The sequence below is a fragment of the Cebidichthys violaceus genome, unplaced genomic scaffold (genome assembly GCF_023349555.1).
Source record: "Cebidichthys violaceus isolate CVI_PGR_0920_01 unplaced genomic scaffold, fCebVio1.0.p SCAF_5, whole genome shotgun sequence".
NCBI classification, from domain to species: Eukaryota; Metazoa; Chordata; class Actinopteri; order Perciformes; family Stichaeidae; genus Cebidichthys; species Cebidichthys violaceus.
Genome location: NW_027176705.1, coordinates 8,698,954 through 8,726,945, shown reverse-complemented (window position 1 = coordinate 8,726,945; position 27,992 = coordinate 8,698,954). Strand labels below are relative to the sequence as shown.

Here is a 27,992-nt window from a genome sequence, read left to right as displayed (position 1 = left end):
CATTGTGTGTTTGTGAACACACCCAAGCCACTAATCTGTGCCATCATGTCCTCAAGACTTGGGCTAAAGCAAATTCACGTCTTGCTGTGTTCTGATGGACATTTCCCAGAACTGTGTGTGACATTAAGACGACTGGCTGCACACATTAGTGGCAAATAACCGGTGTCACTGAAGTGTCTGCAGCAGAAACGAGCAGACACTGTAGTTACTGTACTGAAGCTAATCTGCATGTGTGCTGGAAGGATATGGACTTTGATTGAGCAGTCATGGTATTACCGTGTCTTCAGTAGAGTGTTCAAGCCTGTTTGACTTTAATGGGCAAGTGAAAAAATGTCTCTTTTGCGGAACAAATGCATCTTGAATATTGATAAATTAACTACAATTTTGATAAAGATGTACACTGTTGTGGCTGCTGTAAATGTTTCTTTTACCAGATAATTGTTTTTTTTTTTATGATCAAGTAATATCAAGAGCCTTAACAGACGATTCAAGTGTTTTGCATGGAATTTTAAGCGTATGCTGTAATTAGTAAATGCACTCCAAATTATACATGTTGGCGGAATCTTTCTGTCAGAGTCGTTGGGCTAGTCTGTCTTGTTAGATCGAGACGCATTTCTCAACATTCCTTACGCAGCTCAAGTGTGAATAGAAGAGGTCACGTTGTCGGGAAAGGCATGCATAAGATTACAAAATGATATGCAAAACAATACCAAAGGGAATTAACAGCTTACATCATGCTAATGATAATGAAATGGTTTAATGGGTGGATTTGAAGCAATGCAAGCTACACACGGTGCAGTAAACAGTCTGTTGCCGTCTACATTAAACATAACTTCCTGCGTGGCCCCAGATAACAAATATTGCATCTTTTTTTTTTTTTTTTAGAATCCTGTCATGTTTCAACAAAGTCAGCATGGACATTTATCACAGCAGAGATCCAACCTACGTATGTGAGAAAACAAGAGCGGTTTCACACAGGATTAATGTGCGATGAGGAAATGGAAGAGGGGAACTCACACACACACACACACACACACACACACACACACACACACACACACACACACACACACACACACACACACACACACACACACACACACACACACACACACACACTGCCTTATGACGCAAGAGAAAATAGCTTGTTTCTATCTGACTGGAGATCACACAGACTAGTGTAATGACGCTGAATTTATTCCCTGCATACAGTGTTTGTCACTCAGACTGTGGACCATTCAATCAATATTGTCATTTGCTTTAAAACAGAAAGCCAATATTAAAGCCCGACTGAGAGAAGCATGTCAACAACTGTCAACTAGATGTAGTAAAAAATGTTACTTATGAATAGCTTTGTGAAACTCAAGGGAACTGAATCCTTCCTTTTTAAATATTTTAAATGTGATATACAGATTTATTGATTCATTAGCCAATGTGATGGCATTCATTTTTCATTTAATACGATTTGATTCAGTGTTACAAGAACTATATTGATTGTAAAAACTATTTTTTGTCCTCTGCAGACCTGCCACAGTGCACATCACACTTAAGAAACAGAAATGTCAATTTTGGCATTATAATAAGAATTGCAAATATATACAGTATGAGCACAAAAGTTTCATAACAACTTCTGACCTTTTGTACATTTTTCTGTGACCTGCAAGAGATTACCAGAATAACATGCAGAAGTAGGACACTTCATTTTTTTGAATGTGGTACATCAGTTTTAATGTGTCGGGGCCCATAATTGTGTTGCTTCCTAAGTGCGGACGTTCATTGTGAAAAAGCTGTCGCATAGCTTTGTGTGTCAACTGCCTTCCTTGCAACCTCACAGGGCTCACCTCATCTTCCCAGTAAGAATCCTGGATGAATCCTGGTGGAAACGTCTCCTCTACTTAGACTGATTGAGCCTCAAACACAAACCACTCTGCTCGAAGTGAAATTATTCCATTATGGCATTTATATTATGGAAGTGTTGAATTGGCATCGCTTCAGTGTAGCAGTTAATGTGACCTTCATTACTTCGTTCTTTTTTACTCTTGGGGAGAGAGAGAGAGAGAGAGAGAGAGAGACTTCACATCAGGTGCTCCGTCCTTGCGGCAGGCAGTTCTCCGTCTTCGTTCTCTGACGTTTTCTTTTCTTGTCTGTTTTCGTTTCTTGCTGTACAGCGAGCACGACTCTGCAGAGGGAGTGAGATGCAGGTTTACTCTCACTGTATGCATTCTGCTTCTGTCAACACTTTCTGCAGGAGCTCGCTCATCATGAAAGCCTGCTGCTGACTGCGGTGTTGTTAGAGTTGTACTGAATTTGTACCTCTGCGTGTATACTGTTGATGTGCATACATGTTTAGGTGTACCCGTGAATAAGCGTAATAGATTCTGGCGCATCTCATTTTACACAAATCCAGAAGTTTTAATTAGTCCCAGGCTGCTCTGGACTTTATCAGCAGGTCTCATTAGTGAGGAGTCCATATTACCCCTGTGCCTCTAATCTGTCTGCTGTCGTCCCGCTGAGAATTTTGATCTCTATTAATTTATTTGACATGGCGACCCTTGTGTCCAGCACGTAATTATTTCTTGTTCTGTTTTTTTTTTTGTATATGACGGTGAGCAGTAACCTTTGTGGATGGATTATTTTTCTCTGTTGAGCATCACCTCACCTTTTTGTTTGTATCGCTAATTTCTACATGTGTATCTCTGTGTTTGTGCTCTTCTTGTTTAGGTGACTTGGGCCGAGCAACAAGTGTCGAAACGAAGGAAAAAGAGAGATGTCTTCGTAGAACCGTTGGATCCCAAGTTCAGAGACCAGTGGTACCTGGTGAGTATGGAGCAGAAACTGCATTCAACATTTGTGTGTGTCTGTGGGACATAAGTCATTGCTGCACGCTGGTTGAGCTTTTTATCCACCCAAAGTCAATACATGTAATTACATTTCTGGCTGTGTTTTTTTCCTCCCCGAGTCAAAAGACAAGCTTGTATGAATCCAATATACTGCCTTAGTGTGAATGCTGTTGTGTGTCTTGTTTGCAGAACACAAAGCACAAGTCTAAGTAACTTTACTTGAAGGTTTCTGCTTGAACGGTAGCATTAACGCTTATACAGAGTGCCTTTGAACTCTCAATTGTATCCTTTTTTTTAAATTGGTGGTTTGCTTCAGTCTATATAGCAACAAAGACAGAAAGTGGAGGTAAAAACAGAGCTGATTCACCTTGAATTGCTCTTGTTCTCAGTTGATTGATTTTTCCGTTTGACTTGAAGAATGTCACTGATACGTTGGCCTGTTAAAAGCAGCAGTAACAACCCCTGAGATTCTCTGTTCGGCTCCACTTTTCCTTCAATTACTGCGAGGGGGCTTCAGGCGGAAAGAAAATTCATGGTGATGCAAATCAGACTTACATCACCAGTTGTTCAAAATGTCTGTGCTTTAACAGAGGCAGACAGACTTCCCCAGTGTGTTGGTTTAGTTAGTGGCAATTTGAAAGGCAAATGGGTAGATAAGAGGCTGCTGCCTGGTTGTATTAATGTGACTAGATGTGAACGTATTACAATAGTTAATCGTGTTTCAATGATATTAAAACCTGCCTGTGATACATATGGATATGGAGATTTAATGGCATTTTAGTATATTTAAAGCTGCAGATAATGATTTTTTTAATTTTCACTTAATCCGCCAATTATTTTCTTCATAAATCCTTTCATTCCAAAAATTTTAGAAAAACTGCCCACCACAATTTATCAGAACACAAATTGATGTTTGAACCAGCAAATGTTTGGAGCAGTTTTGATTTCCAGAATAGTTGCTGATTAATTCTCTTTTGATCAACGTATCAACGTATTAATTGTTGCAGCTCTAGCATCTTTGCTAAAATGACAAATGTTTTATGAAAAAAAAAATATTACCGAAAAGGTTACTGTGTGATGATGCGCCCTGTGGTCCTTGTTAAAGAGATGCTGAACTTGTGTAAGTGGGGAAAAAATAAAATTAATTTCTATTTATAAGTCTGTGGGCTTCCCATGAGGTTGTAAAGCTCATTAAAGCACCAAATAGACATGAAAACTGGAGCAACACCTTCGATATTTTCAGATCCTTTCCACTGTTGAGCTCAGCTGAGCTTCTTTTAGAAGAATATAAATGTCCCTACGAAGAAGCAAACCACCTCCATTGTTAGGTTAGCGTTAAACAAGATGAAGCTGTTGATTGTGGACTGGTCATATACTGTCCAAATATCTACACTTTTGATGAGTTAAAGAAATCTTTGAGATTGTTTGTGTATTTTAGATAATAAGTTATTGTGATAATGTGTGTTCAGAAGTGATGGGATGTAGCAGAGGTTTTCAGGTAGCAGGAATGTGCAGGAAATAAGTGTGAACCTCATTAAAAGTGAACCTGGCTGGCCAGAGAGTGTGGGTGGGTTTGTTGGCAGGGTGTCCTTGGTGGACAGATGCTAATGTTCAGCATCTGCTGTTACAATGAATGTTAAATATTTTTCTGATATTTATCTAAATGATGAAACATGATAAATTATGGGCAAGCCTCAAAGCTACTGTACGCTCACAGACTTGAGATGTGTGCAGAAGAAATGCTGACATTAAGGAAGAAAAGGACTCACTTGATGAGCAATATTCAAAATGAAACCTTGCACATGCCTCTCTCTGATTTATTATACACTCAGCGTGTCAGCCACAGAAGGCCCTTTTCCAATTTGAATCAGCATTGCAGATCACAACATCCAGCTTCAACTGATTTTCCTCTTGATGGATTAACTGTCAATGACATTACAAGGATGAAGAACACACCTTATCCTGTTTTTGATAGACTGCACTTACAAGGGTCTGAAATCTGAGAGGAAAATGTGTCGGTGGTACATCAGACACATTATATTTAACCGGCAGTACACTTAAAAAAAGAAGAGCTTTGAACTTGATAAAAGACAGACATGGCTTTTGACCAAAGGTCAAGATAAATGTCAAAAGCTTATCAAAAAGCTTACAGAATGATTACTGTGTGCCGTTAACCACTTGTGAGCAATACCGCCTTCCCCTCATTCAGAAACTTTAGTTTTTCACTAAGAAGGAATATCTGAAATTCAATAAGCTGCACATTTCTTTCCTGGAGGCTTCAGTCAAAAGCCCATTATTCATCAAAATGTCTTAAATGAGATGCTTTTCTTTTCTTTTTTTATAGTACGCTCTTTCAGATTTAGTTAAAAGTACATTCTTGTCAGCACTCAGGTGTCTCTCAGATAATTAGATTCCATCTAAGTTATTTGCTTTCTCCGTCCTCAGTACAACAGCAACCACCGTGACTTGAATGCAAAGTCTGCGTGGCAGTTGGGCTACACAGGTAAAGGGGTGGTGGTGTCCATCCTGGATGATGGAATAGAGAAGAACCATCCTGACTTGATGCAGAACTACGTGAGTATAACTTATAGTGTTTTCCATGGAGAGGCTGTTAATGCAGCAGCAAACAGATGAAGATGAGAACAGATTAAATAGAGATTTAGAATTACAGATAGTGTCGTCTTTGTGCTAAAAGTGGCTGTTTTATTTTAAGAATAATATCCGTGCAGGCAGGTTCTGGGGTTAAAAATGTTGCAGATTTTTAAATAATTGACTGTACCAAACTGACTATCTGGATCTGACTCTAACAGCATATCTGCCTCTTTCTTTAGGACCCGGATGCCAGTTACGATGTGAACGATGGCGACCCAGATCCTCAGCCTCGATACACGCAGCTTAATGACAACAGGTAGAAGTCTACACACAGAACATTTCAATTTCCGCTCTCCTCTCTGTCTGTTGGCTTGCTCGGGAAACACCCATCTGTGTTTTCTAAATGCCGGCTGTGAGGAGGTCAGAATGATATTGTACATGTTCATTAATTTGTCTCCCCCACTGATAGCTGACATGTAAACAGGCCTATGGCTGGGCCACCGTATATGGGAATAAAACTAACTAAAGGCCATAGCCTATGGGCTTTGTCCAAGAGATTTAGATTTTTAGCCATTTAGCAGATATTACTTTGTAAAAATGGGCAATAAGTAATATGAATCCTGCCCCCAATTCAAAGTATGTGGATTTGCTCTGGCCTCCTAAATCACACAGGCACCAGCGGGGCATTTCTATAGCTGGGGTAAGTAGACTAAATCTACACTAGGATTAAGGTAGTATGTGAAGAAAACAGCTTTATTGCAGTGGCCTCTGCAGATGGCATTAGGAGTTGTTTACCACCACAGTGATGTCTTGCAGAGAATTGATTGAATTAAGTTCATCAGCATTAATGAAACAGAGCAAATCTCTTGGCTCTGGAGGGTCCTTGCTCGTCTTCCTTCATTCCAACTGCCTACCTCCCGTCTGACTTTAATTTCTAATTTGCTGTAATCTTATGTTTGTGGGGCACTGGCCTGAGAGGCTTTTTTATCCCGAGGCTCACCATGATTACTAGTGATAGGCATGGAAGATTATAGTTTGCCAGGGATAGAAATCAAACGTCCCCAACTGAGGCAGGGGCCAGGAGCAGGCACCATGAATATGGAGGCCCAGGGGATAAAGAGCTGCAGAATGGCCAAAACATACTGTATCTATGCCAATGTGGCATCAACTCCTTAAAGGCTTTGTGAAACATATAAGAGGTGGAGGCTGATTGTAGGTAGAGAGTGTGTAATTATTTTCATACTTGAAAAATAGAACTCTACTTTGGAGCAGAACCACACATGCACACACAATTATCAGTACAAGTTTTGATAAACATGGAAACAGTGTAAACAATATGCTGTCGCTTTGTAATGCAGCCCAATGTTTTTAAGATTCTGTGCCAATGCCTCAAACTGTTTTCCCCAACCACCATCAACAAAACCCTAAATGGTGGAATTTCTTGTGGAAGAATGTGGGAGAAGATCCCTCCAGCTCTACAGATCCACACTCTGTGCCAAGGCACGCTTAAGCTCTTCTGGTGGCTCATAGTGGCCCAGAGCCCAGCTGAGACACTTACTATTGATGTTTCCTTCATTTTGGCTGCCCCTCTTTCCAACCCTCGCTCACCTCAGCCCTTATCTCTTGCCACCCAGCTCTCTGTGTCTTCCTCGTGGCAGGACCAATTGAGAGGGGGCATATTTGTGTGTGTTTGTGCCCGTGTCTCTTACTTTACACCGGGTTGGTGCAGATGCATGTGTAAACAACCTGTGGGCGGGATTGAAAATGTGTAAGGCTGTGTAAGACTGTGTCTGTTCCCTGCAGAAAGGCCATCTCTGTTCACCTCCATAAGGCCTTCTTTCTTTCCCAGCATACGGGAAGCAGTGAGGATGGCTCGGTAGCAATGTGGCCATTCACCCTCATGTTTATCTAAGACGCCATGGGATCTCGATGTTTCCCGTTCCATCCTATCAACATGGTTTCCAAATATGCATTTTCTGGATTAAACCTGGCCAAACTGGCATGGAGGCATTGGCATTTTTTTTGTAATACTCAATTCAGTGCCTCCTGATTTAGATCAAGGCTATCTCTCTGTATAAAATATGGCCTGAATCACACTATTCAACATGTGCAGTTAACATGCAGAACGTTGTTGGTGGAGGCAGATTTTTTTCTTGATGATGATGCACAGGAAAAATTAGGTAAACTTACTGAACAAAACAAAGGTGCAGACTCGCTACAATGTTTATTCAGAATTATTTAAGGCACAGCGATGGATGGACGGACCTATTTAACAGCAGCCTGATTCATTTTTACCTGACCCTACATTCATCTCTCCTTTCCTTCATACGTTTCCTTCATATTCCTCTCTTTACCATGCCCTATAAACATCGCCAGACGTTTTGTCCTGAAAGCCAGCTCATTAGTAACCTTGCAGAACTATTAACAGACTTAAGAATGAGCAGAGCAAAACAGTTGTTCAGATTTACCTTTGAGGTTCAGTGCAACCCAGAGACTAATGAACAGCAAAGGCTACATCCACGGCCTCAAGAGCCTCAATGATTAAAAAAAAGAAGTAATTAAGCTAATGTGAGAGAGAAGCACTACGTGCAGGGAAACTGTTGTTTGCCAGACTCTGGGCGAGAAGTGGGTGAAGCTGGACAAGTGCATATGTCACAATATATCATTGCAATATCAGACCCTATATGATGAAATGGTTATACTTTGCTCTCAATTTAGTTTATGTACAACTTGAAGGTCTTACAGAAATCCTTTTGATATATGATTGATCGTTTATTTATTTTCATGTCATGTGCCCAATCCTCATGGGTTTATAAGACACTAAAGATACAGCCGCAGAGGCCAAACATTTCATTCCATTACTAAATTACAGGTTATTTTGCTGCTTGGTTTTACGCAAGATATTCTGCCTCATCTCCTAAGATTAGCAAATAGAATCTGCTACAAAAAAAGATTCCCTTCCTAGTCATCCAGCCAAAAGAAATCCAGTTAAATGGAGGCCTTTTTTTTTTTACTAAAAAGAACGTCCCTTAAGTCCTTGTTTACAGGACAGTAAACCAGAAGTGAACCTCTTCCTCAATTTCACCGAGCTCACACAACAAACAGTCTGTCCTCCTCTGGAGTGGCGTTAAAGCAATAGACTCCAGGGCTGGTGGTAATTTTCCTAGAGCATAACTGTGCACACAGAGATCTAAATATATAAATATAAATATTAGATTGGGTTTAACATTTTGAAACCTATAACTATAATAGTTTAATAATTGTGCAGTCTTTTTTTTTTTTAAATGTTTTTCTTTTTGGTTACATGTCCTTTTAGCAATCTTGTTAAGTCACTAATTTGAGAGGATTGCTGTTTTCGCAGCGCAAGAAAACCTGCAGCATCAGTGGCAAATCTTTATATAATAAGCCAAATAGCTGCTTTTGTGACATTTTCGTTTTCCTAATGCTTTTTTGGCCCAGTGCAGGTTTGGGTGAATACCTTGCACAACATGCACAGACACAGTTTGGATACATCTGTATGACAATAGCATGTCTCTTTAGCAAGCCTCCAGAGAGACGCGGTTTAGGTTCTGCACAGTGATAATGGTTCTGCCAGCTGTGACTATGAATACTGATTGTGTTTGTTGGCCTCAGGCCTGCAGCCGACTGACGTTGCTGTAACCTGAGTTAGTCTCTGTGCCTAGATTCTGCATGGGGGTTGTTCTCGCTGTAATCGGAACAAGACTTTACTGAAATTGCTCTTTGTTCACCATAATCTTCTATTATCACCATTTCGTATGACGACAATGTATCCGATGCAAGAGGTGTTGTGAAGTCTATTCAAGACTCTCCTGTTCCTTTTTCCAAGAAGTGAGTGACTTTTTTAATCAAGTTTTTCTTTTTTTTTTTTAGAGGGATTAGGGAAGGCATCAAATTGTTTTAAATACAAAGCATGTTCACACTGTAACTGCTGTTGTAAGCGTGTTGAGATGAAAACTGATGCTGTAAGCAGTACCGGTATGCACGCACCACTTAGTCTTTAAATGGATAGTTTCCATTATGTTGTTAATGTGCCAGGCACATTAACTGACTTTTGCTTCATTTGCTTCATTGAGTTTTGTTTTGGTCTGCTGGAAGCTTGTCTAAATTAGAGCGTTGGGTTATTCATAGTATCTCAGCGTTTCGTGTCCACAAGATTTTTTACAGTGAAATTGTATTAATATAAAAAGATGATCACATGATCTTTGCATAATATCAAAATCAAGTACACCCCTTTAATAAAAAGACGTATCAACCCCTAAACACTTCTTGTTGTATAGGCTGCTGTTATATCTTGACTTGGTCATTACAGCGTGCTTGGGTTGGTTCACATAATTATGGAACAATATGAAGTATTAGAAGGGATAGTTGAGCATCTTTGCAAATTAATGGAGCGGATTTTGTGATTGCAGTTGAGAGTTAAGACTTCTCTGTTGTCTAGTAAATGAAGTCGGAGAGTCCTCCAGTGTGTCAGGGAATATGTTAGGTAGATATTACAGCAGTGATGATCAATACTCTGTGTGACTTGTTCACAATGCTGTACTTGTAGTGACATATGGCTCTTTATCCCTGCAGACAATGTCTGGGAGTGGTTTCATTAGAGCACTTAAAGTGATCCTCTCCTGTGCTGTGCTCTCACCTCTTGAGCCTCTGGCCTGCAGGTTGAATCCAGCGTTTGGTTTCATGTGTCAGCACAGCAGAACACTAGAAATGTGTGCCTACAGACAAATTGAGGACATTCATTTGCCTTGCCCTCATTGTCAGAAGACTGGTAGCTTCCTCAGTCATCTCATTGTAACTGATCATCCTGTTGACAAATGAACTCAGAGTCAAAGTTTCTAATTCGCCATGATGTAATTCTGCATTTGGGGATTTGGGCCTTAAACTATTATATTTAAATCTTTAACATGGGTGACATTTGAAGTATTATAAAATTAAGAATAACCGGTTAAATTAATCTTATAATGGGTTATGGCTGATGAACAATGTCTATCTATAAAGGTCAGAGCAGGTCCAACTTTTTATTTTGTATAGAGCACCAAATGAATTGCTGCATATGTTTTAGGTTATTCCACACTATTTTGTGCTTCTGCAGGACTGCCTTCTTGAGGTTTTGAGTCTTAAAAGCTAATTTGGTTGATTTTCAATTTTAATTTGGTAGAACAAATCTTGGGTATCACAGGTCGAGATTACATGATTAGCTGATAAATGAATTAGTCGATAGAGAGAAAAAACGTTGCAACAATGTTGATCAGGGGGGTAAGAAAATATCGCTACACTTGAAGTGCAACTCCCTGTATCATGAAACCTATTGTATCGCCAGATTCTTTGCCAAATCACAGCCCTAGTTTTTATAATATTTCCATTAATTTTTAAGAAAAAATTGCCAAATAAATCAGTGTTGCCAGCTTTTTAAAATGTTAGTGTTTGTCCGTTTCTTGGTTTTCTATAATATTATATGGAAAGGATTTTAATTTGCCTTGACATTTGAGTTTCGCTTTTACAAGATTTCACAAAAAATCTTCAAATTGACCCGGACAGTGAGTGGGAGCAGTAAAAGGATATCTTCTTGTATCCATTTTATCTCTCCCAAGAAAATCACTCCCAAAAGCATGATTATGAAAGTAGTTCTTGCATAATAAGATTCAGAAACCTTAAGCTTTACCTCTGTAACAGCATTTGTATGATATGAATCAGTCTACCATGTAAGGAAGTTTTTGAAGAAGGCTCCGTTAAACACTGGAGGTAAATGCCTGTGCATGCCTGGCATCCCATCACAGACACCTGAGCTGCTCCTTATCATCAGCTGCATCTCAAACACGGATGCTGTAGGACATACGACTCCCAAAGTAAACAGGCCAGCACTTCCAGGAATGTCAAGATAAGGCTCTCTGGAAAATCACCCAGATGACATTTCTGTGAGAGTGTGTATAAAGTTGTTTTTATTAGCATGCTGTAGCTGGACCTCGGTCTCCATCCAACTGACGTCCTGTGACATGTTAGAGACGTGGTGCCAATGTTGACTGTGGCATTGACATTAACCTCCGCCCTCTCAGCTCATCAGTGTGTCTAAAGAGGGGCCAGCAGATGCATTATAATTCTCTGACCTTCTGTCGTTAAACCTGTATCTCTAATGAATGCAGAAGTCTTAACGGTTATTAGAAATATAGTCAAAAAATTATGGGTTATGGCCTCTGTGACCTCTGACCTAAAATGCATTTCAAAGTAGGTGATGAATGAGTTCTTTAATATTCATTTATAACCGTTAATAGCAGTTTTGGCAGGCTACCGTCAGATTCATTGTCCATATCCTGACAGCAGATAGAGCCTATTGTGTCAGGGGAGGATGTCTGCTGCTGATGTGCTGTTTTGATTCTTGTGTTTCTGGTTTGGCTGGATACCCAGAGTGCCTTAATGGAAGCCTGCTGGCATAGATGGTTCCTTCAGTAGTGAAAGTCCACTGATTCTGTTGTTTCCTGATGTGGCACATTGTTGCCCTGGCTCCAGCATTCCTGTCTGGGAATGGCTGCACTTCAGTGGGGGATTGCGCCATGGTTTGAAAGGCATTAAGAGTGCATATCCATCTGGCGGACCAGGGGAATGCACCTGACTGGAATGTGATGATCAGCCCCTCTGTACTGGCTTCTTGGATGTCTTCACTGCCGTGCCTGGAGCTAGGTGTTACTACAGAGGCTCAGGCTTAATGAAAGACCCATTGTGAAAATGGCAAATCTATTTCACAATTTCCTCCCATGTGTGATGGTAGTATGCCATCTTGGTTCCCTTTTCCTTTGAATTGATTCAGGCCTGCAGGCATTCCAAGGTTACTAATGCTAGAGGGCTGTACGATAGTGTACATAGGTCTCCAATCAATTTTCTTTTAGACACATGGGAATTCAGATGTATTTAAAGGAATCAAAGCCAAAGAACCTGTCTCCACCAGTTTGTTTTTTCTCAGTCTGCAGCTCGGTGGAGGAGGGAGCATGAACTCTCACAAGCAGCCGTTGTTAGACATGCACACTACCTGCGTGTTTATTTAATTATACATGTATAAATGATGAAATTATGTGTCATTAGGTGAATGACACTTAAAATGGTAAGTCGTTTCCTTAAACATACCTCTTACTTTCTCATTCTTCCTCTCTAGACATGGAACAAGATGTGCAGGAGAAGTGGCAGCAGTAGCCAACAACGGGATCTGTGGAGTCGGTGTGGCCTACAATGCTAAGATTGGAGGTAAGGTTAAATAAAACATGCGGATGATTGATTCGATCTCACAGGGGCAAACCCTAGTTTCATCTCAGTTTTCTTCTTTGACAGCCAGCAATGTTGAAATACTTGTTCCGCAGCGCCAGTGTTATTTTCAGCCCATTTCCCAGGCACAGCATGCCACTGAATCTTTCTGAGCATCATCACAGATGTGATGTGGATTGCCAATTCACTGTAACTGTATCGGTTTTGCATGGAGTGACAGTATTGAAAAGGCACAGTGGAATGCAGTTTCTGAAATGACACGGTGCCATAACGTTGTCGGAAGCTGTGTTAAGTTATGTCAAAATGTATTACTCCCAGCTTGTATACAAGTTACACCAAATGGCTGATTTAACTCCTAATGCTCCAGATAGTTCTGATGTTTTAAAGTGAGGTTGTATGAGGTACTTATCTATAGTCAGTGTATTACCTAAAGTAGATGATGGTCGGCACGCCCCCACTTTGGAGAATCAGGCACAGGAGCAAAGCTATGTACTGCTGTGAAAATAATTAAAAACCACCTGTCTGTTTCTCCAAACTGGGGGCATGCTGACAGTCATCTACTGTACCTAATACACTGACTATGGATAAGTGTACAAATCCACTTCAAAACATCAGAACTATCCCTTTAACTGAGACATTATTGGCAGATTAATTGATAATGTGAATAGTAATAACTGGGGGAGATGGAGAGAGAAAGGGATCACAGCTTAACTAAACATGATTTTATTTGAATCAAATCTGTATACTGTATAACTCCTCACTTTCTACTTGCTACCTTGTTTTCCATTGAGCTTTTAGTTGTGGGGTCGTGGTGTGAAAAGTACACATGGGTCCTGGATTTGGTCTTATAAGGGTCAGACTTTGACTGCAGTGCCACAATTAATTGCACTATTAATGGGAAACTTCATTAGATGAAAACCAACAGTTAGACAGTGACGGAGACTCACAAACACACAGAAATCTGCTCATTTATGAGAAGATACAAAATATTGTGAAATATTAATTTGTTTGTTCTAAAAAGGATTTTGCACCCTGATGGGTTGTTTGGTTTCTGCCTACAAGGAGGGAACTGTTTTTGTAATTTCTGTTCCCATTTTTTCAAAAGAGGCTGTTTGATATTAACAAAACAACAAAGTTTATTTGTATTCCTTGTTTCATTATAAAGAGCCTATTTCTTTTATTTCATGATGTTTTATTTGAGCTTTTTCTAGCCTCCTGCCTTCTTCTAGCTCCTGAAGTTTGAACCCCGTCAGAATAGAGCCATAACTCTTTATGATCTCCAGATGGCCAGTACGAATATACCACATGGCATCAGCTTTTCTATCATAACAAGTGGGCTGTGTGTGATGGAGTAGGCGGAGCAGGAGGCGGCACAGTGTTGTTAAAACGTTCACTTTTAACCAGACTCAAGGATCTTTTCCACCAGTAAAATCAGAAACTAGAACTAAAACGAAGAACAGTAACTCAATTTCTGTTTAAGTACATTGGGAGCAGTGTTTACATACATGGCCATTAAAGCTGATTCTGATGTATCACCATCAGATATCAAAACATTTAAACTAAGATTTGAAAAAAGACACAGAATTGTAGTGTAATTTAAAGCAGTTATTTCCTTCAAAACTTATTTTCAAATGTTTGCATCCTATTTCTCAATTTTGAAAAACATTTCAACTGTTAGTTTTAATGTCTTGATATGTGACAGTAATCTAACCTTATAAATGCCAGTGATGTATTTAAGTTCAAGTATGACATTTAACTTTGAGACAAGTTGCAGTGACGTGCCAAACATTCACCGAACATCAAACTGACACACAGCAGGGAAACACACGACAGTCCAGATAGCACTGAACAGCTGGAAGCCTGACACACAAGCGCTATCCTCCAGAACATTAAAAAAAAAAATGTCTGGAACACAAACCAAGAGTGTCTGTCTGTTAAGTATTAGTCTGCAGCTTCATATCAAACCACATCGAGTTGGTTTTAACCTTCCAGTCTTTATGCTGAGCTAAGCTAACTGGCTGTAGCTTTAGCTTCATATTTGTTGTAGGCAAGACCGTAAGTATTGCTCTTCTCATCTGTCTCTCTGTAAGAAAGCTTTATTTATTAAAATGTTTTTTTTACATAGTATAAACTATATCTGTATGAAAATGAAATCTCCTAAATTCTATAGAGGCAAAGCATTCTGTTAATTATATTTTTTAACCAGCAGTTCTAATTTCATTTAGAAATTAGAACAACTGCTTTTGTCATTTAAAGAAATGCTTAATTTACTTCAGCTTTAATATGATCTGAGAGTTAATGGGCAGCTCATGACACTGCACTGTGCATATACACAACACCTTGATGCATTAACAACCTTGGTCTCTAGTTTTTGGGATGGTCGGGTATTTTGGAAGAGGACTGGAAATACTTGAGTCTCCTCAGCGAATCACATGGCCCCCTCACAGAAGTGCAGGCTGCCATGGAAACACTAGCAGCCCAGTGCCTGTTTGACGCTTTTGCGGGACTTCAAAGAGCCAGTGCTTGGTTGCTTTAACATATAGAGCAACATGGAGTAACCGGCCCTGCAATGCAACAAAGGGGAACATTTGTGTGATTTTTAGCCATCTATGAATTCTCACCACTCTCTCTGTGGTGGAACGTTAGGACAAGCACCTTCCCCCTGTGTGTGTGCCGTGCGTGTGTGTCGTGTGTGTGTGTGTGTGTGTGTGTGTGTGTGTGTGTGTGTGTGTGTGTGTGTGTGTGTGTGTGTGTGTGTGTGTGTGTGTGTGTGCGCGCGCCGTGTGTGCGCGCCGTGTGTGCGCGCCGTGTGTGTGCGTGTGTGCGTGCCCCCCCCCCCGGAACAGCACTTGATCAATGATTACTGACCTCGCTGGCTAAGTTGTTCACTTCCCTTGAAATAAGTCTGATTCAATTTACAGTCAGACAGTAACACCAATTTCACCCAGACATGACGAAGAAGATCTTTCATATTTTTATTTGGATTTTTTTGGTCTGAGAAGTCTGCTGCACACTTGAGGAGTCCATAAAAACGTCACAGTGGATGCACAAATAACCAAAACCAGCAGCATCGCTGCATGTCGGCTGTACAAATGCACACAGACAATGTACAGCATTGCAAACAAGCTTGTGAATATGCAAATCAAACAACACAGCAGTATTGCTTTGTCCCTACACATGTCAAACCTTGCTAAGCATGAGCACACAGTCGGGTGAAACTACAGAGCTACAACACCATGAACTGAAGCACTGACCCACAGACTAGAGGAATAGGATCCTGCAACATTATCATCACCTGCAGCTCTTTTTGCATGTTTCAGTGCAGTCCTTTTTTTGTGGTAAATAAAGAGCATTGCGCTCCTAGAATATTGTTGCTGTTATAATGGACAGATTAGAAGAAGAAGAAAAAGTTCAAGATGCAACAGATTTAGATATAATATGTTTCTTTATTCCACAATTTATTCTCCCTTGTCAAAATCTATGTTACTTAAAGTGCAACTTGACTCAACAATTTGGTCTGAGATTCAGGTGTGTTATGGATAACGTAGCGTCAAGCTGCTATCCATTCCCATCACATCCCTTTGGTTCTTTGTTTATTAGGTATTCAATTTGATATCAACTTTGACTCATCACAAAAGTAGTATATATACACGCTAACAAACCCTTTCTGTTTTGTCGTGTGTGTGTGTGTGTGTGTGTGTGTGTGTGTGTGTGTGTGTGTGTGTGTGTGTGTGTGTGTGTGTGTGTGTGTGTGTGTGTGTGTGTGTGTGCGTGCGTGGATGCAGGTGTTCGTATGCTGGATGGTGAGGTGACTGACATGGTGGAGGCCCAGTCCCTCAGTCTGAATCCCCAACACATCGACGTCTACAGCGCCAGCTGGGGCCCAGAGGATGACGGCAAAACTGTCGACGGACCTGCCAAACTCGCAAAAGAAGCCTTTCTGCGTGGAGTGACAGAGGTGAGTGTTTGTGAATGTTTTTGTGGGACAGAAATTATTTACTGCCTGTGTGTGACTTCCTTTCAGCAGTCAGTAATTGAACTGTTCAAGCATGAGAGAACACAAGAACAAAGCAATTTTTGACCCTGACAATTATGAATGGAAGGGAATGTCCTCTAAAAGCCACCAGGGAGAAAAATCTTGGAAAATGAATAGAAGCAGCACTGACAGAAATGAAGTATGAAAAGTTTTTCTTTCAATATTCATTGTTAGTTGAAGGGCGCTTTATAAACTGCCTGCTCATCTTTTATCTCTCAGCTTTTTCACTCGACAAGCATTTTTAAAAATAGTCTGTCAGTAAATAACAAAATGGCAATCTAAATATTAACCAAAAAGGGACCACGGCGCCACGTAACCAGTCCTTTTGTTGATGGCAGCGCTTTTTTTAATGCTCGGGGGGCCGTGTCATATATAAAAAAAATTAACAAGTCAACAGATTAATAAGCATACAGATCACACCACAGGCTCTCACATCTGCACTACTTGAACAAACACAATCATCCAGCTAACTCTGACTCTTGTTATAGAGCAGTAGGATTCAAGGCATGTGCCGTAAAGCTGATTGGGACCGCTGACACTGACTACTAAGATAATTGCCACAGTGACAGTGCTGTCAGATGGCGGTGTGGGTGGTGCGTATCTGGGTTTCATCAATGCAGAGAGAGATGGTTCTAGTCAATACAATAAAGCGGCTCTTAGATGGAAATTATTGCACTTCAAAGGCTGAGAGGTTGAATGATTTATCACAATGAGCTGTTGTCATATAGTGCCTTTTTGTATTGCATTGCTGTCATGCCATGTATAGCTCTTTTTAATTTACTGAGTGACCACCCCGGCCTCTGGGATGTATTCTGCATTTTAATGGGCCCATTTTGAAATGAGTCCTGAAACAAATTTGCCTTTCTATAATCGGGATTCCTATTAAAGATTGAATGAGACTTTGTTATTTTCTGGTTGGTGTGGTCCAATGAATGAGAATGTGGGTCTGTGGTTGTTTTTGTCTGAATGTATTGTACATTCTTCAGGGTCGTAGTGGTTTGGGCTCCATCTTTGTGTGGGCTTCTGGGAACGGAGGGAGGGAGAAGGACAGCTGTAACTGCGACGGCTACACCAACAGCATCTACACCCTGTCCATTAGCAGCTCCACCCAGAACGGCAACGTGCCCTGGTACAGCGAGGCTTGCTCCTCCACCCTCGCCACCACCTACAGCTCGGGGAACCTCAATGAGAAACAGATAGTGAGTTGTGGCTTTCTTTCATTCTCTTCCTCTCCTCCTGGCCCTGACATTACCTGAACTTCTGCTTCCATGTCTTTGGTAAAACAGGAAGGATATTTATTCCAAAGGGAAGTTTACTTGAACCCCAGCTTCTTCATATCTGCTGAAATGTTTTAGTGACAACACGTTATCCTTGAGGTTTAACAAACATGTAAACCCATTTCCTTCCTCTTTACTACATTAACAAAGCAAATTTGATTTCAACATTTTGAAACCTGCATTTTTTTTTCATTAACATTTACTTGCTTTCAATCGTCATCTCCCTGCCTTCGCTGGCGTCAAACAATATAAAAATGTCTCCTTGAGGTTTAAGGTCTCCTTGAGGAATTTTTTACAACGCAATGTCAAAAAGAAATAGCAGCCATACTGCTTAATGGCAATATTTACAATCAGCTAAAGCAAATGGGTGCTTTTCTATCACAGAGAGGGCACAACATGAGGAAACGTATCCCAGACTCAAACTAAGACAAGAAGCACTTCAGAAGACTCAGACAAAAAAATGAGAACAATTTTGTCAAGTATACAATTCACACAGGAGTGAACAAAAATCGTATCACCCAGGTGTGCGTGAATGTGAAGACAAACTGGGGCTAGATAATGAGAACAATATTGTATTACTTTAGATGCAATTTCAAAGTTTCTAAAGTCGTACTGTATAATAAATGCCTTTACATTTTGTACATACATGGCTGCAAGTAACAATTATCTTAATTATGTTCTACCATTTATTCTCTTAATAAAGTGATTTGTTTGGACTTTAAGTTGTCAGAATATGTCTTGTTTTATTTGACCAACAGTCCAAAATCCAGAGATGCAGCTTGTTATCACAGAAAACCAGACAGTATTCACATTTAAAAAGCTGGAACCACTGCCTTCTGTGTTTGAATAACTTAATTGATTATCATAATGTTTCAGATTACTGTTTATCTAAATGGACTTAATGATTCATTTAATCATTGTTTCAGCTCCATACATACAGCCCATTCTGAACCTCAGCTGGACTTCTTCATTCTGTCCTCCTTTACTTCTTCTCCATTCATTCAGTCTTGGACCATTCAAATTATTATGAATTGTGAACGGCTGAAACTCCGTCTGGCAATCTGTTGCTGCTTAATATTCTTGTCACAAACTCAAAATCACACACGCACAGTCTTTCTTTCTTTTTCTAGCATACAGTCTAGCAGCCAGGCCAACTGGACGGACAGCTTATGACATCTCCATGACATGTGGCTGGTCTCTTAATGCCTCAGTGCTGTACTCATTTAATTGTGCTGTCACTCATGAGCCCAGGAATGAAGAGATGGAGTAGAAAAGAGAACGTGGGACCTCTGGGAGCGAATATGTTAATGTCTGTTACGGGTTGTTTTTTTTCACTTATATTATCCTTCTCCCTCAATTTAAAGAAAGGGGCATACGGGAAGCTCCTGAATGCATAATTAGAGCATTAAAGTCAGTCCTGCCACTGCATTTATTAAGAGATCAGTTTCTGGAGGCTCTGCGTTGCCAGCACAGGGAGCAGGATTTAGACTCCTACTGCTTTTGTATCAGTCTTTTTCAGTGACACAGATTGACCTGCCCTGTAGGATGTTACCGTGGGGGATAGAGGGCTTTTTGCAAAGCAGTGTTCTGTAACCTTTATCCTTCCCATGATCGTTTTTGCTGAGTACAAACATGCTGATTCTGCACCGCCTTGCTTTGTATTCATTCAGCTGCAGAAGTTCACTTCTGGGTGATACCCAGTACAACCACAATGCTCTGCTGTGGGTCACTGAGGAGATTTCTACTGGAGCAGTTGATCTCACTGGTAGTTGAGGGAGGCACAGCATAAGTTATACGATTTCCCTGCTTTCATTTTCCAGCTGGTCCAGGGAGCCGTGCTGAGTATGTTTTGCTCTTAAGTTCCTGCTTCTTTATCTGTTAGGCTATATACGCCGCCAGCAAATACGTATGAGGTAGTAAGCCAGGAAGTGATGGAGGGTGAAGTTGTTTGCTCACTTAAAGGAGGCAAATTCACAGTTATGAGGTGACCAGGATTTAAAAGTATTTTTCAATATTAAAGCGCAAAAGTTTAGGATTTGTGATACTGTCTGAGGATGGACCAGAGTTCAAAAAACTGAATTGGAAGAATAACTTTGACCAAGAAAAACAAAATACAATTTCTTTCTTCCCCACTTTTTTTGTTGGAGCTGTCTATTTCAGCTTTCCCATGTTCATCTTCCATAGGTGACTACAGACCTCAAATCAAAATGCACAGACTCCCACACAGGCACATCTGCCTCCGCCCCACTGGCTGCTGGGATCATCGCTCTTGCCCTTGAGGCCAAGTAAGTGCTTATCACCATCTTCCTGAGTCTCCCCAAGCCTTGCAATTCTCTTCAGCTTTGCAGTTTCATTCTAACCTTCGCCATCTGCATATTTCTCTGACCTTTGTTAAAAAATAATTGTAATCCCATGAAAATAACAGAAAATATAATCTGTACAGAACAAACTCATGATTAAACTGTGCTGTGATTATTCTAGAAAAAAAGATAGGAAATTATCAGAAGTTTTCTGATTGCAAATTGGTCCTTTAGAGGCAACAGCTAAAATCATTTTCTAGCTTTTTTTGGCACCGATTTAACACTCTTGTATTAAATAAGACTTTAACTGCAGGTGCTACTTGTTTATGCAGCCAGTCTGCTCAATTATCCCATTTTTATGAATTACGTTTTAACCCCTCTGCCTGACAGACTTGCAGTGCATTAACAACAACAGCACTAATCATTCGTATCCAGTCTCGCAGCACTAATGGAGGGACAAACATGAATGTCAAAACAGTGCTGAAAATGAGTAATTAGTCTTGTGGCAAAAATAAAGTGAGGCGATTGTAATAAAAATTATACTTTTAAAGTTAAACCCAACTGTGACCTCCTCTAACCCCTTTTTGTCCATTCAAACCTGCATGGCAGCAGGCAGGATAACCACTTGACACTTTTTTCTAGGCAGGAATTGAGTTCAAACACATGTTGACTGAAGATTTAGTCTAATTTAGGAAAGTATGTGACTGGTACTTCATTGTATTTATTCAGCTGTCCACCTGCAGGTTAAGACTAGGACGTATTGTCAGAAGCGTCTGTTTGAGCTGTTTGACCATGTGTGTCTCCCTGTGTGTGTGTGTGTGTGTGTGTGTGTGTGTGTGTGTCTGTCTGTCTGTCTGTCTGTCTGTCTGTCTGTCTGTCTGTCTGTCTGTCTGTCTCTTTATGTGGCTGTGTGTGTCTTTGTGTGTGCTTGCACATACACGCGTTCCAGTAAAAATCTGACCTGGAGGGATATGCAACATCTGGTTGTACGAACTTCTCACCCTGCCCACCTGCTCACCAACGACTGGAGAACAAATGGGGTTGGGCGCAAAGGTACAGCAACTCCTTCCAAGTTTTCTTCGGCCATCTGCAGTTTGCAGATGCCTCTGAGGCTCATTAGCATGTTGTGATTCTAATAAACCAAATTGTAACTAGAGCCCTGTAATTCGTTGTACGAAAGCTTAAAATGTAGCTGTAATTCGTCTATAGTTGGAGCAGAGCGAGGATGCTGATCTCAGCAGGCCAACATTCATGTGTCTGTTTCCTCTTTTCTCTCTTGGTCTCTGCAGTTAGCCATTCATATGGATACGGTCTACTTGATGCCAGTGCAATTGTAGCGCTGGCAGAAACATGGACCAGTGTGAGGCCACAGCGGAAATGTGTGATCACCATGGTCAGTGAGCCAAGGTTAGTACCGCCCACAACAACACGCTTACAGCTCACTCCATTTATCTCACCACCATGATTACAAGAGTCTTCACACATTACTGCTATCACTTAAAAAAATCTAGTTCAATCTAATTAGAAGTAACAAGTAATTTGTTTGAATTAATTTGAATGCAACCCACACAGCCTAATCCTAAACTACAGTTTCGTCGAAGGTGTCTCCGCTGCCTCACTTGAGTGACGAGCTGACATTATTGTAATGCAGTTGCATTTAACACACACACTCACATTTATATCGGCTAACAACCTTACCTTCGCCCACAAACCAGAATCTGTTTTTGTCAAAACCAAAATCTTTACTCACTTTTGTCCCCAATGGTTTGTTTCGCGATTTCCTGCTCGGCATGTCTGGTTTTCTCCATTTTGTGTTAGCAAAGAGAAGAACAATAGCCTGTTTTACTGATAGAGCAGCGGGTCAGACACTGGATCAGATTGACTGTGTATTTTAGGAACCCTCCCTACTGCAACAGAGCTGATTATTACAGGTTGAATATTTAATTTTTTGCACATTCAAACAGAATTTTGGATTTTAAATAGAAAGAAAAAACAGCTTGTTATCTTTGGTGCTGGAGGAAGCTTTCTAAACTTTGGAATAGTAACCAGGATATCTCCTGACGTTCTTAATCCGTCTCTTCTGAGTCCAACTTTTTGAAAGGGCAATACTAAATCACTGGAATACCCATTATACCAGTAAAAGCGCCTCGCTGGCATAAAAAAAGGTTTTACAGGAGTGTCCTGGATAAGATAGCAGCAGCATATAGAGCAAAGAGCTAGATAATAATTTAACACAAATGTATGATAACAGAAAAGACATGAAGGGATGAATGTGATCAGAAAAAATATTTATTACTGATTCAAATAATAGTAGTCAATATACCATTACAAGAAATAGCAGGACAGAATAAAAACACTGCCGTATACATTTGTTTTGACGTAAACTCAGTGTGGGATTAAGTGGCATGATAACATAATCTGGATGTTTGAGCCACAGTGAGCGATAAGAGACATTGACATTAAACTGGTCCATAACAGAATGCAGGTGCTGGTGTATAACTGAGCTGTAATGCTTTGCTGCAGTGACACGTTATGTCTTCATCTGCAGCTCGGCTCAGGGCCCCGTTAAAATACTCCGCCGGCTTGACAGGGAGCATTTAAAAGAGAAATATTCATTTGTCAATTCATGTTTTGCTTTCGCTGTTAAGACTGTAAATTTCTTCTTCGCCATTGTATTCCTTCTTTTCCTGGTGTCACAGTCTAAACACAGCCTGACATCTCCTCTTTATTATGCACTCACTGTCGCTTCACTCGCTGGGTTAGAGGTTTCTCTCTTTCACTGCAGCTATGAGGTGCTCAGAGCAGATGGTGTGAGCGTCTGGGAGCATCAGTCAAGGCATGTTATTCAATTTACATTTTAGGTGTTTAGCTGGCTCACTTATCCAGACTGACTTGAAATAAGTCAGCAGGTATGTGTTCAGTGTCTTTCTCAATTATATACAGTGATTATATCTTACAGTCTCATTACAGATTGATCAAAAAGGACCCATCTCCAGGGAAAACAGCAGTACTGCACCATTATGACCATAATCACAATTCCTTTTACCATTTACTTGTGTAACAGTTAGATGATGTTTGGAGTTTTAGGTTAAGTGTTATTCTGTGTATATAAAGATTTCTTTATAGATTTCCAAGTGGCAGGAGTTTTGCAGATCATTGATTTCATTTGTATTGGTTGGCCTAACCTTGAGTTTACATTTGGAAAAATGGATTGGGCCTTACAGCATGAAGTCTCTGCAGGAAAGCTCCTCTAAGCATGTGTCTAACCAAATAAGTGTTTCAACATTAACTGTGACGGACAAACACCTGTGTGTGTGTGTGTGTGTGTGTGTGTGTGTGTGTGTGTGTGTGTGTGTGTGTGTGTGTGTGTGTGTGTGTGTGTGTGTGTGTGTGTGTGTGTGTGTGTGTGCGCGTACGCACGCTCTTTGTTCTGAAAGACTTCTGAAAGAGGATTAGCTAATTTTGTGCAAATTACCACCAGGACAACATTTAGTATTGCTGCAAACTGGAGTATTAAGAGAGTTGGAAGCTCTGACAAATATTCTCAAAAAGTGATTTATGATCTCGAAACACTCCAAACCACCAAATGGATTCCTGGCTGCCTCCCAGAATATATTTTGGGTGGTTCTGAAAAGCTTCATAATCACGTCTCTCCAGAATTGTTGCTGTAAACAGATTTCATTTAAAAATCATTTAGAAGATATTCCCAATATGTGATAAGTGTGTTATTGGTAGATAATAATGCATTGGACCAGATCTGCTGTGAGCTGCTAAATGCTAGAAGAAAAAACAAATTCCAGCAGAAGACAACTGTGCAATGTTGGTATTTTGGCTTGTGTGTTGTTTTGATGACACTAAACAGAGAAAGCGTGTGTTATTCTCAGGCATCTTTTCATTTTCAACAATAGTGTTTCCAATCATCACTGAGGTGATTTTCACCTGTAGCTGCGACTGAAATGTTGATGACAAATAGAGCCAAACTTGTCGCCTTTCTTTCTTGATCATTTGCTCTACAACAGCACCACACATTTTGCTTCTCCCAGATCTTGAATCAAATCAGCTTCAGCAGGCATTTGTATACATTTCCATTTCCTTCTCTCATGTTTTTATTTTGTTTTGACTACCAAGAAACACCACAAAATACATGACCCAACATGCAAATGTCGAAGTGCTGCATTGCTGCCAATTTGCATCCCAATAATAATGTGGACATTTACTGTATGACGTTGTTGACATCTACTGTAGTGCTGTACGTTAACCTTTAGGACTTTCCCCATGTGAGGCTGCTCCAAAGGTCAAAGGCGTTTATGTAATCCATCACGAAAAATGTATCAGACTGAACCTGGAGGGACTGTGACAGTTTAGTGATCACACCACCTTGAGTCACTAAAACCCAAAGTCTTCCTCCTCCTCAGAATTGTTGTGGATGAGTGTAATTTCCTAAGCGGGGGAGTAAAAAGAGGTGGGTGCTTTACTTCCACAGAGGACTACACGTTGTGAGACGCTAATCCTGTTCAAGGCCACTAACTCTCAGACTTTCACACTGGCCCGGAGCCAAGTGTCACACTTGTGCATTTATCTGGAGAGTAGATTATTCCCAGCTCAGAACTAGCCAGTAACGATTTTAGCAGCACACACAACCTACAACTGACGTATACCGCTGTCTTCATCGTGTCTTTCTCATACGTCCCTTCTCATGTTTGACAGGAATATTGGCAGCCATTTGTCGATCAACATGAGCGTGGACGCCTGCATCGGGACAGACAGTCACGTGACGTCGTTGGAGCACGTTCAGGCCCGGCTCACTCTGTCCTACAACCGCAGGGGAAACCTGGCGATCCACCTCATTAGTCCTGCCGGCACACGCTCCACTCTGCTCCACCCCAGGTACAAACACACAAGTACGCATACACACAGACAAAACAGTGCATGTTGGTAAACACAAACTGTTTACACTGCCTGCTCTTGAATTCCTGCAGGCCTCATGACTACTCATCAGAGGGTTTTAACGACTGGGCTTTCATGACCACCCACTCCTGGGATGAAAACCCCACCGGGCCATGGACGCTGGAGATCGAGAACGTGGCTGGTGCCAGTGACTACGGTAAAGCATCTTTGTCGAGAAAGATTCAAGAAATTAACATTTTGGTGGATTTGCCTCCATGTTTGTGTGTTCATAACTAGAATGTAGTCCTGTCTTAGTTTATCTGCCTTTTGGCCGTATTTGAAATTGGGATAATGATGCAAAATAATGATAATTATCATTATTAATTAAAGCTACTACCCTTGCTGGAGTCTGAGCAGAGGGTGTGTCTGGTGAACCTGCGTGCCGTAATTAGTTTCGTCGGATTTCACGGGGAATCGTATTCGGACCTGATGACAAGCATCAACAATAACTATGTAGAAAAAAAACTGTATTCTCAGTGTCCTCCTCTCCATCACCTTTTCCAGATATTTAAGTAATAATCTAGAAGATTTTTATGTAAATAAATGTCTGTTAAGTCCTTCTATCTGTCTGTCGCCAAATGAGGTAACACATTGTTGATTGAGCCTATGGCCCACTGATGAAAGCTCTTGTATTGTAGTATTACAAACTGCGCCGCGGTCGATTGACCAGTTAGGAAGGGTCCCAACTGGGTGAAATGACCTGTACGTGTCTAAGTGGCAGCTCTGAGAGAGCTGGTCGAATTCTCTAAATGCTAAGGAATGTGCTTCAATGCTTCCTCTTTTATCTCATTTAGCATAGGGAACACTGGACCATCCTTTCTTGAATTAAACAGCACTGTACTCAATTTTTGAGTGTTATGAATAAAGTTGCTTTAAGATAAACTAATTTCAGCAGTAATTATTACATACAGTGTGAGTGTATACAGTATATATTTTTTCTTTTGGCATTTTCTGCCTTCATTTGACAGTGACCGTAGAGATACGGGAGTGAGGCAACGAGTGGATTAAACCCGGGGCGTCATGGTCACAGACCAGTCTGCGTCTTAACTACGAGGCCACGAGGACCACATAGAATGACTTTACATGAACATTAATCTGTTGATTCTGGAGTTTAGCTCAAGGGTTAAGGTTTCAGTGCCAGGAGATAAGAGATCAAGTGGCTGCTGCATCCAAAGTGCCTTTGGTTCTCTTTATAGGAGCTGTGAAGCTGACTCTGGTTACTGCAGAGCTTTTCAGTTTTCTTGTAGCAGGGAGCATGATAAAGCAGGGGAGTGAATATTTCACCCTTTCTGTTTGTGCTGGCATCCTCCAACAACCGTCTACATCATCCACCCACAACACATTATTCAGAAGCCAAGAAAACCCCCAAAAAACAGATCTAGATTTTTCTTTTAAACTAAAAAAGATATATAAACGTCTCACACTTCCCTCCTCGACAAGAAGAGATTTACTAAAGTGGAACCTCTCACAAGTCCCCACACTTGAATGGTTCTTCAGAGATGTGCACTTTATAACACTCATATTAGGCACGGAGTGAAATCATGCTGTCTTTAAACGGTAGCTCATTTCAAGGAGTCATTTTATGCAGAAAATCTAAGAGTCTACAATGAGAAGAGGGTACATTTACAAAATCCACCCTAGGGAGTGTCTGAGCCTTTCTGTTTTTGACAGGCCTACTTTGTCTTTTGGTTAATTTCTGTTTTTTTCTATCTCCTCTATCTCTCCACTCAGGCACTTTGACCCAGTTCATCCTGGTTCTGTATGGCACCGGCTCAGCATCTTCAAGCTCCTCTGACAAAGATCAGCCTGACAATGGCAACTGTAAGACCTTGGACCTGAGGCAGATATGCATCGGTAAGACTAGCATCATCCACAGTTTGGTCCTCACAGGAAATCACTGCATGTCTCTATTTCAACTGTGGGCAGACAATTATCTGATTCAAACTCTTCCTGTAAACAAATGAAGATCTAACTTCTGATTCATCTCTATAAACACATTATGCATTCACAGGTAGAATCTGTGGGCATCGGGACACGATTTTTTTGCATCAGAATTTCTGGACCATTTTTGTTTGTAATATGAGAAGTATTGACCAATCACCATCAAGCAGGCTTTGGTTGAATGCAGGCAAACGGTCCTTGTGGAGAGCAAAGGAGGCAGAACGCATTGGCCCAAATGCAATCTGGGAACCCACCTGCTATCGTCTGACGATAATTATTATTGGTTTAAAATGAGCTTGTAATCTGGCTATATGTGAAACAATCTGGTCGTACACGTCGTGTCTCAAATCAAACTCCAGTCTTGTATGTTGCTAATCGGACTGTAGGCAATGAGCAGCACACAGAAAAGGAAGTCTTGGTCCACTGACTACACCTCAACCCCAGAATAAAGCCTTATGCCCCCAGAGGCTTATCCATAGCTGAGATTGACTTCTGATGAGATGAAATTAAATTTTACTGCAGGTTCTTTTTTAATAACCTCATGTAATTTAAATGGTGCCCATATGGCCGTCTCCGACCTAATCCAAATACTGCTGTAGGCAAGGTCTAGAGATACTTACTGTGTATGTCCACCTGCATGCTGTCTGAACAGTGACAGTCTGACCCCTACAGGCTGTCAGAGGTATCTACATACTAACAGAACAGGTTATATGCTGTCATTAAAGGGTGAACAGAGTTTAATTATCATATATGTGATTATCATATGTTATGATTGTCATGTATCATG

The 27,992-nt window shown here is 40.7% G+C and overlaps 1 protein-coding gene across 2 annotated transcripts in view; it reads left to right on the top strand.

Moving 5' to 3' along the window:
• The window catches only part of furina (furin (paired basic amino acid cleaving enzyme) a), a 76,049-nt gene that overhangs the window by 42,556 nt on the left and 5,501 nt on the right, over positions 1-27,992 (top strand). For both annotated transcript variants that reach the window (XM_068731207.1, XM_068731208.1), the window contains exons 4-15: positions 2,722-2,817; positions 5,286-5,414; positions 5,672-5,748; positions 12,598-12,686; positions 16,490-16,662; positions 17,727-17,939; positions 20,202-20,302; positions 21,267-21,370; positions 21,607-21,724; positions 25,025-25,204; positions 25,297-25,421; positions 26,996-27,118. In XM_068731207.1, the coding sequence (XP_068587308.1) occupies positions 2,722-2,817; positions 5,286-5,414; positions 5,672-5,748; positions 12,598-12,686; positions 16,490-16,662; positions 17,727-17,939; positions 20,202-20,302; positions 21,267-21,370; positions 21,607-21,724; positions 25,025-25,204; positions 25,297-25,421; positions 26,996-27,118 (1,528 nt within the window). The remainder of the gene's footprint in view (positions 1-2,721; positions 2,818-5,285; positions 5,415-5,671; positions 5,749-12,597; positions 12,687-16,489; positions 16,663-17,726; positions 17,940-20,201; positions 20,303-21,266; positions 21,371-21,606; positions 21,725-25,024; positions 25,205-25,296; positions 25,422-26,995; positions 27,119-27,992) is intronic.